We start from the raw sequence: 13,606 nt of genomic DNA on the forward strand, positions 1-13,606 counted from the left end.
ACGGGCCATCTGTTCCCTTAATCACCACGTGATGCACATGGAACCCAGACCTTTGTGTCCCGTGGTCTTGCCAGCACAGTCCACTCTTCAGTGTTGGAGTATAATTGCCTAAAGCTTCTATAGAAAATCCTTCAAAACAAGTCTGCTCTGCTCCTACAGTGTGGCAGTGCGGTAAGGACAATGAAAGGAGTAAGAACTCCCTGCTGGCAACTTCTTCCCCCAACGTCTGTTCTATGCAGCAAGCATGATTGTTTTCAAGCCAAAACTGGACCACATCCTATGCTAACTCAAACCCTTTAGAGGTTTTCTCCTTGCCCTTAGAATTAAGCCCAAAATTTATATCAAGATCCTACAGAATGGGACCTGAACCCTGGATGCCTCACTCACCCTGTCCTCCATACAAGACCCTCCTTCCAAGTCCAAACAGAACATCCTTACCTCACAAGGGCGGCCTGATATGTATGTGTAGGGGTGTGTGTGTGTGAAGAAAGAACAGCAAGTCCAACTGGAAGTTCAGATAAATAATTTTTTTTTTTTTTAGTATAAGTATGTTCCATGCAGTGTTTGTCATCTACTTATAGTTTAAAGAAACTGTCTACCAGAAATTCAAATATCATTGGGTACCCTGTATTTTACGTGGGAACCCTCCACCTCAGAGCTTTTACAATTGTTATTCTTTCTCCCTGAAATACTCTTCCTTCCAGAGGGTTCCCGGGTGTGACTCCCTTACCACCACACTATGCTCTAACTTCTCCTCAGAGAAGCCTTCCCTGACCTACTTACCTGGCTGCTCTGTATCCTAACTCTACATTTTTCCCCCTTGGAACGTGCAGCACTTGTGGAAATGATTCTGTGTCCCATGAGAAAGATACTCCTCAAGAACAGAAATTTCAATTTGGCTGCTCGGGGCTCTATCCTCCGCCCTGAGAACAGTGTCTGGCATACGGTAGGGACTTGGGTCATTACTGGAGTGGTAAATGAATGGTTCAAGGACATGATTTGAGCACTAAAGATATTCACGATGATCCTCTTTTCTACTTAGGTGGCCCTTACCCACCGTCATCATTTCATGAGAACCTTATGACAACGCACTGAGGTGGGCAAGGCAGGCTCATCCTCCATCTCACTGAAGAGAAACCAGGTGGAAAGCTCTAGGCCACATAGGTAGCTGTATCCAGACACATTAAGGAGCCTCCCGTGTATTCCCTAATATTGTACATGACTGCCCCCTACCAAGGCAGGCAGGAATATTATAACCAGAGAGTTCTGGGCCAAACGTGTGACAGAGAGAGCCAATGGCTGGTGCAATCCAACACTGTTCTCTGGGGGCTAGGGAAGGGGCAGAACTTCAACAAAAGCTACAGTAAGTATTCCACATATCAAAACCAGTCGGGTGCTGATGGCAGGATGTCACAGAGTTTTAAAAATCCATCCCAAATCACCACAGGGAAAGCAGCGTCAATCTTCCCTCTCACAGGGGAGGCAGCAAGTGAATCCCTCTGTAGCCAAGCACACAGGGATGCACGGAGATGCTTTCCTATAACCAGCTCTCCCTGGGCACACGTCCTGCTGAGCACGCCATAGAGGCAACGCTGGCCCCACTGGACTGCAGCTACACTTCGATAGCCAAAGGCACCCAATTTATAGAGGTAGTCACATTCTAGACACAGGGGACAGAGAGCCTCTTCTGTGTTATTATGTAATTTTGCCTCAAGCATAGATGCAGGCAAATAATGCTCAAGTGACAACGAGAATAAAAGATGGGCAAGAAAGCTGTGCCTTCTAATATAATTGGCTCATTCCATTCTCTTAGTCCCTCCAATGTCTTATAGACCTAATATGAAAGAGCATTACATTAAATTGCGAATAAGCGCTTGAAATACCCCTGGCTTCAAACTTAATGTTTTAGCGGATTTTAATGTTATGAATTTCACAACATCTTTCTCAAGGTTAGAAAGGTGATAGCTGGGAGCAGTTACTCAGAACAAACAAACAAAAATCTATCACCTATTTTTTTTGAAAGTGACCTAAACAGGATATTTTATTAAATAAGTATGTATGCCAGACACTATTATATCTGTGAACAAAACAGAGAAAAATCTCCCTGGAGATTAGTTTTCTTGAACTTGTTTTTATTGTTGGATATTGATAGTCACCCCAGGACCTTTGCACTTATTGCTGCCATTGCCCATTAAATACCTCTGCCAGACATCTATACTTCCTACTCTCTTGCTTTCTTCAAACTCATGCTCCAATATCATCCTCTCATCTTCTCAGTAGGGCATTTCCCAACTACTTTATCTAAAACTGACACCATCAGTCGTCATAAGTGCTTCTTAGTACCCTCTTCTGTTTTATTTTTCTCCATGGTGCTTAACACAATCTAAGAAATATACATTTTACTATTGTTTTTGTCTGTCTCCCCCTACAAAACAAAACCTTAATGAGGAAAGCTCATCTTTCTGTTCATTGTTACATCCCCCAGCACTCAGCAAAACCCAAGGACAATGAAGGCTTCTGGCACCCAGACTGTGGTCTCTCACTGAGAGGAACTGGTGGTCCTCAGACAAATGGTCAATTCCAGGTCTAGGGTAGAAACTGTGTCAGAGGAACCTGGAAGATTTTGTCATACCAGATAGGTAAAAACCATTTGAAACTGTCCGGGTCATGTCGAAAGGATCCAGAAGACAACTGGCATTTTGAGAACTGGTAAGAAAATAATTGGAGTAGTTTGAACGTAACAAATATGTCTCAACTGATGAGTTCATAATGATAAAACCAAGAAGCATACAAACAAAGCACTGGTCACCAGTTGAAGACTCTAGGAAACCAACAGAGAAACAGGGTTCCTATGTGAGTGGTCACTCATGGAAACAAAAAACAAACAAAATACTTCTCTTCATAAAAGTATTCATGAGGGGTTGGCTGGTTGGCTCAGTTAATCTCAGGGTCATGAGTTTGAGCCCCACAGTGAGGGTAGAGATTACTTAAAAATAAAATTAAAGAAAAAATAGTCTATTAAGAAGGGACCCCTAATGAATCAAAGAGCCCAGGCATGGGTCATCAACAGCTGCTAACATCATAAAAACAGAGACACTGGGCATTGTGTGCCTCCTGACAGAAGCAGACAATACAATGAAGGAGTTTTGCAAAAAAAATACTAAGCCTGACGCTGATCAAGTCTCAGATCTAACCATGAATTTACAGGAAACAAACAGTAATCCAAGGACCATCACCAGAATTCAGAGTATAACAACCTATCTAAGGAAATGAAGACATTCTTCCAAAAAAGACAAAACATAAAGGGAAGAACGAGATGGAAGGGAAACTAACATTAAGAAGAGACTTAAGAGACACCAGCAATTTCAGTATATGATCTTTACTTAAAACCCAATGCAAATAAATAAACTTTAATTTATAAGACTGCCTAGAAAATTCGAATACTCATCAGGTATTTTATGATCTTAAGGAATTATGTTAATTTTAGATACAAGATGGTATTATCAGTTACACTGGGAGTAGGTACAGGATTTCAAGGAGCCTTAAAGATATATACGGAAACATTTGTGGATCTTAAGACCTTTGGAATTTGTTTCAACACAATGGGTCGGGGGAGTAATTGAAAAGATCTTGGCCATGAACTGGCAATTGTTGAATCTCATCATGGGCCCATAATGAGTTTGTTATACTCTTCTTTAACATAGGTCTAAAATTTTCCACATTAAAAAAGTTCAAAACATAAAAATGTTGCAGCTCTTTCATTGGCATGCAGTAGGAATTGTAAGAGACAGTATCTAAAAGTTTGCAAAACGTAAGTTGGAGATGACTGCATGGAAGCCCTGTCTGCCACATGCATTTTATTTTCCCCCTTTTTTTTTTTTTTTTTTTTTGCCACATGCATTTCAAGGAGCCAAGAGGTGCCTTGCTGGTGTGGGGTTTGGCAAGTCCTGTCATTTGCCCTTCTCATGTGTGTTTAAGATTTTATTTACTTATTTGACAGGGACACAGCGAGAGAGGGAACAGAAGCAGGGGAGCAGGAGAGGGAGAAGCAGGCTTCCTGCTGAGCAGGGAGCCCAATGTGAGGCTCAATCCCAGGACCCTGAAATCATGGCCTGAGCCAAAGGCAGACACTTAACAACTGAGCCATCCAGGTGCCCCGCCCTTCTCATGTTTGTAAGGTGGCAGCCAGAACAAGAAGTATAAGTACCCATGATGTAGTATGTGAAACTCACAAATGGGAGGGGCCACCAAGAAGATAAACTTGGGAGACAGGAGGGTCTGAACGGATGGAACCAATAGATCAGTTAGCGGTACCAACACACTCAGGACTGTTTAAAAAAAATCCATTTCCTAAGAATGCATTAGAACTCAGGTAATAAAAGCAAGGAAAACACACCAATGAAAAAGCTACAAGGAAAGGCTGAACTCAAAAAGTAGCAAAACAGGATCATTAATCTCTGTTACCTACTTTACAGCCCTGAAATGATTATCTCACAGAAAGGGAATTCCCAATCTCAAATGGCTAGACCTTTCCAAAGTATGTGTTGGTATTCTCAGGCAACAGTCGAGGGATATTTTTAAAATACTCCTTGACCTGTCCCGAAATGTTAGTTATGTTTTTTTCATTCAGGTTTTCTCTTGCTACCGAAACAGTCAATTCTTCATTGCTGCCCACTCTGACAAATTAGTCTACGCAACACCATTTCCAAGTTATCTCTAGCAGCCAACACAGCCCATAAATCCAAATCATTGTACTGGTTATTAGGATTTCATTTCATGCTCGCATTCACAAACATTTAAGCTTTCAACCTTTGCTGTTGGGCATTAATCTTGGCATTAATCAAGGGATTAAGTACGCTGAATTTAAACTCAAGGTTAATAGCATGCTCAGCCAATATTAGTTTTACATATTGCCAAGGGAAAACAGAAAGAGGCAAAGACCTTTATGCCTGTTGTTCCTGAAATATAAGACACAGATTGATGAGGAAGGCAGGAAATTGCCTCCTTTGTTCCTTCATGAGGGTGTCTCACACACACGCACATAAGCATGCGCACTCGTTTGTCCAGTCCAAATTGGCGTCTGAAGCAACAGCTTGTATATATCCTAAGTTCCGGCAATCGATTGCTGGGCAATTTGCTTATTTTCGAGCAATTATACGTGCAACGGCAGCAGAAGTGTTTAAAAAAAAAAAAAAAAAGCACAAACAAATGAAGAAGTCTAGAAGGGCATGGAGAGTTGCTCGAGTAATTGGGTAAAGAGATTAAAAATGTGTGGGTGTCCGGTATGTTAGCACCATCTACCAGTGTAATAGCAATAGGGGGAAAGAAATTCATTCTACATTTCATAAAATCTGTTAGCGGGAAAAGGCTCTGCAGAGGGCCAAGCTAATATACCTGAAACAATGACAAAGTAATTACTTTATAGAGCCCTGTCTCTGTAACAGGAGTAGTTACATGGCTCGCAAAAACAGATCCAGAAAATAAACTGCCCGATGATCTGGAAATGCAAGGCTGCCTAATGAAACATTCATTTACTCCCACCACCTGGAAAGGCTGAGCACCTGGTTTGCATGAGTTACGTCCACATGAGAATCAGGGTTATTTCTCTTTTATTTTGGTGGGGGGGGGGGAGTATCAAAATTCTCAGTATTCGAAAACTGGCCATGAAGACTGATTAATGCAAACTAGCTAAATTAGAGCCATATTTCAAACACAATAGGTTTGGAGCCAGAACTGAATGCAAAGTTAAAGGTAATAAATCACTTACTTACCCGAGTTCTGTTTTTCTTTGACATGAAGGGGCAACAGTAATGCAAAGGAGACGGCCACGAAGCACTTAGCCTCTCTGAGCTGTTCTGATTTGGCTATTACTCAGAAGTGGGGGTGGAGGAGATAAATGAGATTGGGTATTTGAGGTGTCTGGCATACAGCGAGGCTCAATAATGTGTCATTCTTCTCTTTCTGTCTTCCGCTAACAAGGGCAGTGCCTGGACTCACACCATACGCAGTCCTGGGTCTAGAGTCAGATGCATTGCAAGCATCACTGGGTATAACCTCAGGGGAAATACTGCTGGCTGCTTTTTCTGGGATTTACCAAGAAGGACGTGTGGACTACAAGTTGGAGAGTGCACAAGCAGAAGTTCACAGACCTGTAATTCAGTGGAAATTGGCACACTGAGACAACCAAGAGGAAGGAAAAAGAAAGCTGAGCGCCATCTATCCCCTAGGACTGGGCGGAGTCTCACTGTCTGGATTCAACTGGTGACTGACCACAGTTACTTTGTGGCTTTTTTCGTTTGTTTCCGTTTAAGTCCTGAGGTTAAATATAAATGGAAACCAGAACTGGCTCTTCCATGAGGATTAAGAAAAGAATAGAAGTGACCGGAACATCTGCTGACCAAGTAAACAAGTCGACCAGAGATGCCTCACTTCATTGTTTTTGGGGTGGCAAGGGAAACCTGGCATAGGACAGGCAGTTCAATCAAACAACAAAAAGAGGAAGGTTTCAAGACGAAGCAAGAGGGAAAACAGAGCAAAACAAAAATCTAGACCAAAAACAGCACTATAAAGACACAGATGCTATCCAGGATTTGGAAAATATGGCCCAGAATTGGCTTTATGACCACCTCCAGTCATTTCAAATTAACAAGGACAGGGATACACTGCTGGTCCTTAGATCCAGCTCCCAGTTCCAATGCAAACACAAGCATCATATGCAGAGAAAAGAAGTCAAGGGGGAACAGCTAGTTGCATTTCTACATCACCAGAAATCAAATATCTAAAAATAAATTAGTGTTAGAACCAGAAATTGGTTCTAATTATAAAACAAAATCAAGTCGGGACGCCTGGTGGCTCAGTTGGTTGGACGACAGCCTCCGGCTCAGGGCGTGATCTTGGAGTCCCGGGATCGAGTCCCACATCAGGCTCCCAGCTCCATGGGGAGTCTGCTTTGCTCTCTGACCTTCTCCTCGTTCATGCTCTCTCTCACTGTCTCTCTCTCTCAAATAAATAAATAAAATCTTTAAAAAAAAAAAAATCAAGTCTCTGTATCAAATGCCCCCCAAATGGTCCTCAAATAATGACAGCATCAAAAACCACACAAGCATCAATTGGGTTTTCTGAGTGTTATCTATCTGCCTGGCTCTATTCTATGCACATTCCCACAGACACTCAGGAATCATCACAGCAGGATCCTTTAAAAACAAAGTTAAAACCATTATTTTATAAAGGAAGAACATGAGGTGCCAAGAGGGTAAGTCACTTGTCCAGAAGTATAGTATTTAAAGAAAGCATCAAAGACAGTGTGACCTCAGCGATGAGGCGCTAAGGCCGTCTTTCCCATCCAAGAGGCCACAGGGGTGAGATTCTCCTCCAGCTCGTACAGAGTACCGATTAAATGCCACAATAAAATGCAATCTTTCTAAAAGTTTTTATTTATTTATTTGAGACAGCACAAACAGGGGGAGAAGCAGAGGGAGAGGGAAAAGCAGACTCTGCTGACCAGGGAGCCTGATGCAGGACTCGATCCCAGGACCCTGGGATCACGACCTGAGTTGAGGGCAGACACTTAGTTGATTGAGCCACCCAAGAGCCTCAAAATGCAATTCTTTTTTTTTTTTTTTAAATGCCAGAGTTTCAAAGTTTCAGATTTAAACTAAAAAAGAAGTTCCAAGTTCTGTCTGCAGAGAAACTCGCTCCACCCTGCTCTGACTGTACTACCTACATCCATTCTTCCGCTTCTATTAGGCTCGTCCTGAGTGCACATCACGATGCCAAGAAACAGAGTTCTCACCAACTGCTGACATCTGATGCATGTAATAGATATTTGATAAGTGATCAGTGAACTGAATTCAGCTGAACAGGAAAAAAAACCAGATCATCTGCATGAGAAGAGAGAGGAAAAGTCAAAGAAAGTACCATTCCACACTTTGGAAGGAGGAAAAATAGGTACGGGTTCTGAAATGAGACACGCCGGCTCCAGGGTCAGGAGCATACGATCCGTCACACCGTCCCCAGCCCCGGCTGCCCCACACTCCCCAGAGGCTGCCTGTTCTCATCTTAGCCACATCCTTCGTCCACTGCGAGTGCAGTTCGGTGGCAACTTCACAGGAAGAGAACTAGGTCACAAATAATCGTGGTCCCTTCCCATGTGGACCGTTCTCCCACACATTCCCAGCTCTGGCTTGGGAATGGAGGGAAGATGGAGGGAAGGCTGGAGTGGGATGTAATTCTCCACCTGGACCTCAGCAGTATGCCCAACATGAGAAGTCTCAGGAAGGCGTGAAATGAGTCCAGTCTGTCAATCAGGGAGCACAGTTGGATTCTGGCTGAATTCTATCAAATGGAAAGGGGAAGGAAACTTTTCAAAATTAAACTGAAGGAGGAACCTTTTCCTTGGGGCAGGAAAGGTGCTTCTAATTGACTTCTCACTGGAGTGCCAGTTCACCCAGGGCCCCAGGCCTCATTTTTCTGGAGAAGGAAACGAGAAGGTGGGCTACAGCCTACCCCAGCCCAAAACACACTCAAATAAATGCGAAAGAATTAATTTGCCAGCAGCATGCTAATGAGGAGCATTACATACCCAACCCACAGTGCTTTTAATTTCCAAGAGATAATTTAACTATCATTAGCGCTGAGGCCTCTTCATGATGGCTGCGGGGTGGTCATGGTGCAACCATATTTCAAAAAAAAGAAAACAACAACAAAAAGTCTGAGTGGCTCTCAGAAGGGAAAAAGATACAAAGATAAAGGAAAGGGACAAACCCCACAGAATTCAAGGCCACGTGCCCTGTGGTGATACTGGTTTGGCCTCCATCCCCAAAAGCTGTCCCCTGTCCCCTCGTGACACAGAGGGGAGGCGCCTGAGGCTCCCACGAAAAATTACAGCAGAAGTATGTCATTAGCCTCAAAATGGAGGCGTTCTCTTTCCTGCGTTATAGCACCAGGGAGCTGTTATTAACTACTGGTCAAATAGCAACAGCACACCGCAGTAGACAGCCTCTGAAATTAGCCAGCACCCACTTCACAAGCCCCCTGGGCTGCGTTTGTCCGTCAAGGGTGGAGGGGAAGCCAGCTTCTCACTCCCTACTCAGTTCTTCCCCGTACTCGCCCCATACAATCTTATCTCTGCCCCAACCCTTCCATTTTCTTCAAGGTGAAACAGAAATCATCAAAGCGTATTACAAGCAATTCCATGTGGCCTATGCAACTCCGTGCTTAAAAAAAGCTGCTATTTGAATTTAAGGGTAGAAATGAAAATAAGGCTCGGCTAAAAAGGTTTTTAAGAAAAACTAAAAATAGCTCAGCTTATAAGCAAATACCTACTTCAGCCAATAAGCCCAAGAAAAAGATGCTCAACGTCACTGATTATTATGAAAAGGCAAACCAAACCGCAGGGAGATACCACTGCACACCCGTTAGTGTGGCTACCTGAGGTCCAGGTAGAGAATTAGTCTGTCCAAACAGAAAACAACAAGTGTTGGCCAGGATACGGACAAACTGGAACCCTCGTGCACTGCTGGGAGGAAGGGAAAATGAAGCCATTGCTGTGGAGAAGTTTGTGGTTCCTCAAAAAAATAGGAACAGAATTACCATATGACTCAGCCACTCCATTTCTGGATATGCACATGAAGGAAGAGAAAGCAGAGTCTCAAAGGGTTGTGTGCACAGCCACATTATTCACAATAGTTCCAAGGCGGAAGTAACCCAAGTATCCATCAATGGATAGATGGATAAGCAAAAGGTGGTATAGTAACACAATGGAATATTACTCAGCCTTGAAAAGGAAGGAAATGCTGACAGGCTATAAACATGAATGGAATTTGAGTATATCAAGTTAACTGAAATAAGACAGTCACAAAAAGGAAAGTACTATGTAAATTATACAAATAGTGAGAAGAGTCAAAATCAGTGAGACAGATTAGAATGGTTGTGTTCAGGGGCTGGAGGTAGGGGGCAATAGGGAGTCACTGTTTAATGGGTAAAGTGTCAGGTTTGCAAGATGAATTATCAGGAGATGGATGCTGGTGATGGTTGTACCACAGTATGAATGTACTTAATTCCTCCTAAATGGTCAAGATGGAAAACTTTATGTTTACTAGATTTTATTAGATTTTTTTTTTTTAAATCAGGGAAAGAAAATGTAAATAACTACATCAGCTTGTTGTTTCCCTCAAGGAAGAAAGAATTATCCTATTTAGGAGCCGGGGAAAATAATGAAGAAAGGAGCCACAGGTCCACCACGTAAAAACAATACACATTTCTCGACTTTTCGAATTCCAGGCTCAGCTGCAAACCTGACTAACCACGCCTTTCCACACCCCAGAGCCAGAGAAGCGACTCACCTCACTGAGGTAAATAAAAAAAGAGCAGGTGGACCCATCCACTCCATAATCTGCGTAGCAGGGATCCGAGCGCCACATATCTTTCATCCACTGAAACGACAAGAGCCAGGTAAGGACAACCATGAGCCGCCTGTTACTGATGGGCCCACACATCCGCGGACAGAGAAGGCAAGGCTTTGAAGGGCAAGGAGCACTGAGTGGCTCAGACTTGGGCCTGAGGATCAGAGTCCCTGAGCTGAGGTCGGGACAACAGATGCCCAGTTCCCAGATGGTCCATAGGGAGACAATGGCTTGAGCTGAGCCTTAGCAGAGGTGCTCAGGATAAAGGAAGGTTGCAGGACATACAGGGCAGTAAAGCCCAGGACAGCCAGTGGCCAGGAGACATTTATCAAAAACAGATGCCTGAGGGGACCGTTGTGTCAAAACCCTTCTCCCTAGAGAGCGGTAGTTTCACGAGCTCCAGTACCAGGAACAGAGAGCGTGAATGCAGGCGTGCGAGGTGTGCATGGCACGCAGGAGTCCTGAACAGGAACCGTGCCGATGCTTCCGGGCTGTGGTCTCACCATCCTAAGTATATATTAGAACCGAGACTTTTCTTTGAAAACTGCTGAGCAGGGGAGTGGTCTCCCTCAGACAGGCCATATAAAAAGGGATTTTTAAAAAAAATGTGAAGAGTGAAAGAGTGTCCAAGCATCTCTGGTTACTCAGCTACAAATGCTAATGTGACATTTAAATCACAATCTGGAGACCTCATGGCTGGGGCCTGCGTACTGGGGGAGAGGGAGGCTGGACCCCACATAATGACAGCCCCTTGTCAATGGCCCTTGAAGGATCACCTGCTGGAGGCTGGGAATGCCAGGGGAAGGCGCTTCAAAGACACAGCAGGGGCCCGAAGTGGCCCAGGCTCTTTCAGTCTCACCAGTTAGAGGCATTGTTGACTAACCCCATGGAGTTGGCATAAGCAGACAAGGGTTGTCATGGCCACAGTCCCAAACTGGCAGGATTGAGGTACCCTTGAAATGAGTTCCTTAAAGAGCTTGCTTGCCATTTGGGTTACTGGGGAGTTACAGAGAGGGGAGAGGAAGGAAGAGGCTATCGGTGCAGACTGAAGATGGGGGGATGAACAGACGTTACTTCTGCCTTACCTTGATTTTCCCCTCGCAGTGGGGGTAGCCATCCATAGGAGGCAATACACATTTTTCTTGAGCTCCATTAATGATATCTGTAAGACGAAAGAAAACAAAGGATACCATAAAGTTCATGAAACACAAACCTAACACCCTTGCAAGTAAGGGGCAGGGAAAGAAACAGAAAAAGGGAGTCTACACTGAGAGCCAGGCTCTGACCTGTGGAAACCCTCCAGAGGGCCACGGCTCCAGTTGGTCTGCAGCAAGGACCCACCCGCCGGATGGCCAAAGACCTACGAGGCATGCGGCCTCGCTTGGAAGGATGAGCTACACCAACCGCAGTGCTTGCTGGAAAATCTGCTACTGGAACAGAATGCAAATACAGGCAACAGAGCGATGAGACGGGGAGAGACCACAAGGACTGGCAGGGCCATGCTATGCTACGCAGACAAACTGAGGTCAGGGGCAGCTTCAGGACATGTGCTTGAGCGGCCGGCTAAAGACCGGCAGACAAAACTGGTGTACAGAGAAGTACGGAAGGCCGGCAGACACATCTGCGAGGGACAACTCCTTATGGACCTGGTTCTTAAATTCCTGCAGGGGTCTCCTTTCTGCTTCACATATTTCCTCACAGGTCACAACTCCCTTTCTAGGAGTCAGCTCAAGTGGATTCCTATTCCTTTTGAGGACAGAGTCAAAACTAAAAAGAAACTAAAAAGCTTACTTGTTTAGTGATAGCCAACAGCCAGATCTGTAAACCACTGAGCAGCGGTGTAAACACATTATGTGAGGGCGGACCAAGCGAAGGACACCCACCCCAGTGTCTAGGCTCAAAGAAGGCTTCCTGGATCTAGTGACATCTCAGCTAAGATGAGAAGATGAAGCAAGAGTGCATCAGGTGAAAGGGCCAGGGAGAGACGGTGTGCAAGGACCTGGGAGGCTCCAAATGTAGGGACACGCTCCGAGTGGAATTTGGAAATCGGAGGTACTGAGCGGTCAGACTGGAGATCAGGCAGGGCCCAAACCGGAAAGGCCTCCAGCAACTGCCCTGACGAATACTTCAATCTTTGAGCAAAGGACACAGGAGAACACCGAATGCTTTTAAGAAGGGAATGGTTACGATCAGACTCATGTTTAGGAATCCTCATTTCAGCTGGAAACTGGGACAACTCTAAACCTACATGCTTCTCTTCGGGGACCAACAATATTTTCCAGACATGCTTGGAAAATGTCACCATTACTTACTGCCAACAATTTTCTATACAAAGTGCTAATGAGAAATTAGATCCCAAACCACAGTATCATTCGACAGTGGTATTCAAATGAGGTTGGTCGCTGCTGGGGCTAAGACAAAAGCTGTCCCTGTCCTTGAAAATTAGTTCTTTTGACAGTCTGAAGCATAGATTCTTCACCTCTTGATTCAGTGTTTTCATGAACATTCTACCTGCTACTTGGATAACTAGAGCATAAAATCAATATCCTCCTCATCATGGATTGCAGGCAGTGTCATTTAGTAGTTAACACAGAAGATACTTAGCTTGTCAGAGCCTCTGTTTCTCCGTCTGTAAAACTGAAATAAGTGCATCTCGGTCTTAGTCAGTAAGTTAATATTTGTAGAAAGTCTAGTCTGGCACTCTCCCGACAGCAGACTCCCACCGCAGACCATAGTAGGTGCTTAAAAAGTTGGCATTTGCTATGTAATTCCACACAACGTACACTCAGTATATCTAGGAAAGCAGTATTTCAAAAGCACAGATCTTCTGGAAATGCATTCTCTGTGGCTTTGAAATGAATGCAGGCAGGAGGTGCCAGATCTCCCTAGAGCTCCCCCCTTCTCTCTCTCACTTGTAAGGGGACAGAGAGATCCAGAACCCACTAACAGATGCCTCCCCAAAGAACAGAGATGCCTTTCAAGGACTGCTGATCCTGTATTTGTTTCAGATTTTTCTTGGCAAATTTACCAAGCAAATAAGCAGCACAGGTTCCAAGAAAGTAAGCAGAGTCTGAAAGAGCTGTGGGTCGGGGTAACAGGACATTTAAGGGGATGCTTAGGGAGACATGCCCCCCTTCCTCTCCACACTCTAAGCACCGTTCTAGTTCCAGACATTCAGAGCCAGAAATTACGGAAACTAGAGA

General features: G+C 44.3%; 1 protein-coding gene across 2 annotated transcripts in view; it reads right to left on the reverse strand.

The window, feature by feature from the left end:
- Positions 1-13,606, reverse strand: part of MGAT5 (alpha-1,6-mannosylglycoprotein 6-beta-N-acetylglucosaminyltransferase) — a 335,937-nt gene that overhangs the window by 133,071 nt on the left and 189,260 nt on the right. For both annotated transcript variants that reach the window (XM_044242594.1, XM_044242593.1), the window contains 2 exons: positions 11,489-11,565; positions 10,344-10,433 (listed from right to left, as the gene is read on the reverse strand). In XM_044242594.1, the coding sequence (XP_044098529.1) occupies positions 10,344-10,433; positions 11,489-11,565 (167 nt within the window). The remainder of the gene's footprint in view (positions 1-10,343; positions 10,434-11,488; positions 11,566-13,606) is intronic.

This window comes from Neovison vison, chromosome 3, assembly GCF_020171115.1.
Source record: "Neovison vison isolate M4711 chromosome 3, ASM_NN_V1, whole genome shotgun sequence".
Classification (NCBI taxonomy): domain Eukaryota; kingdom Metazoa; phylum Chordata; class Mammalia; order Carnivora; family Mustelidae; genus Neogale; species Neogale vison.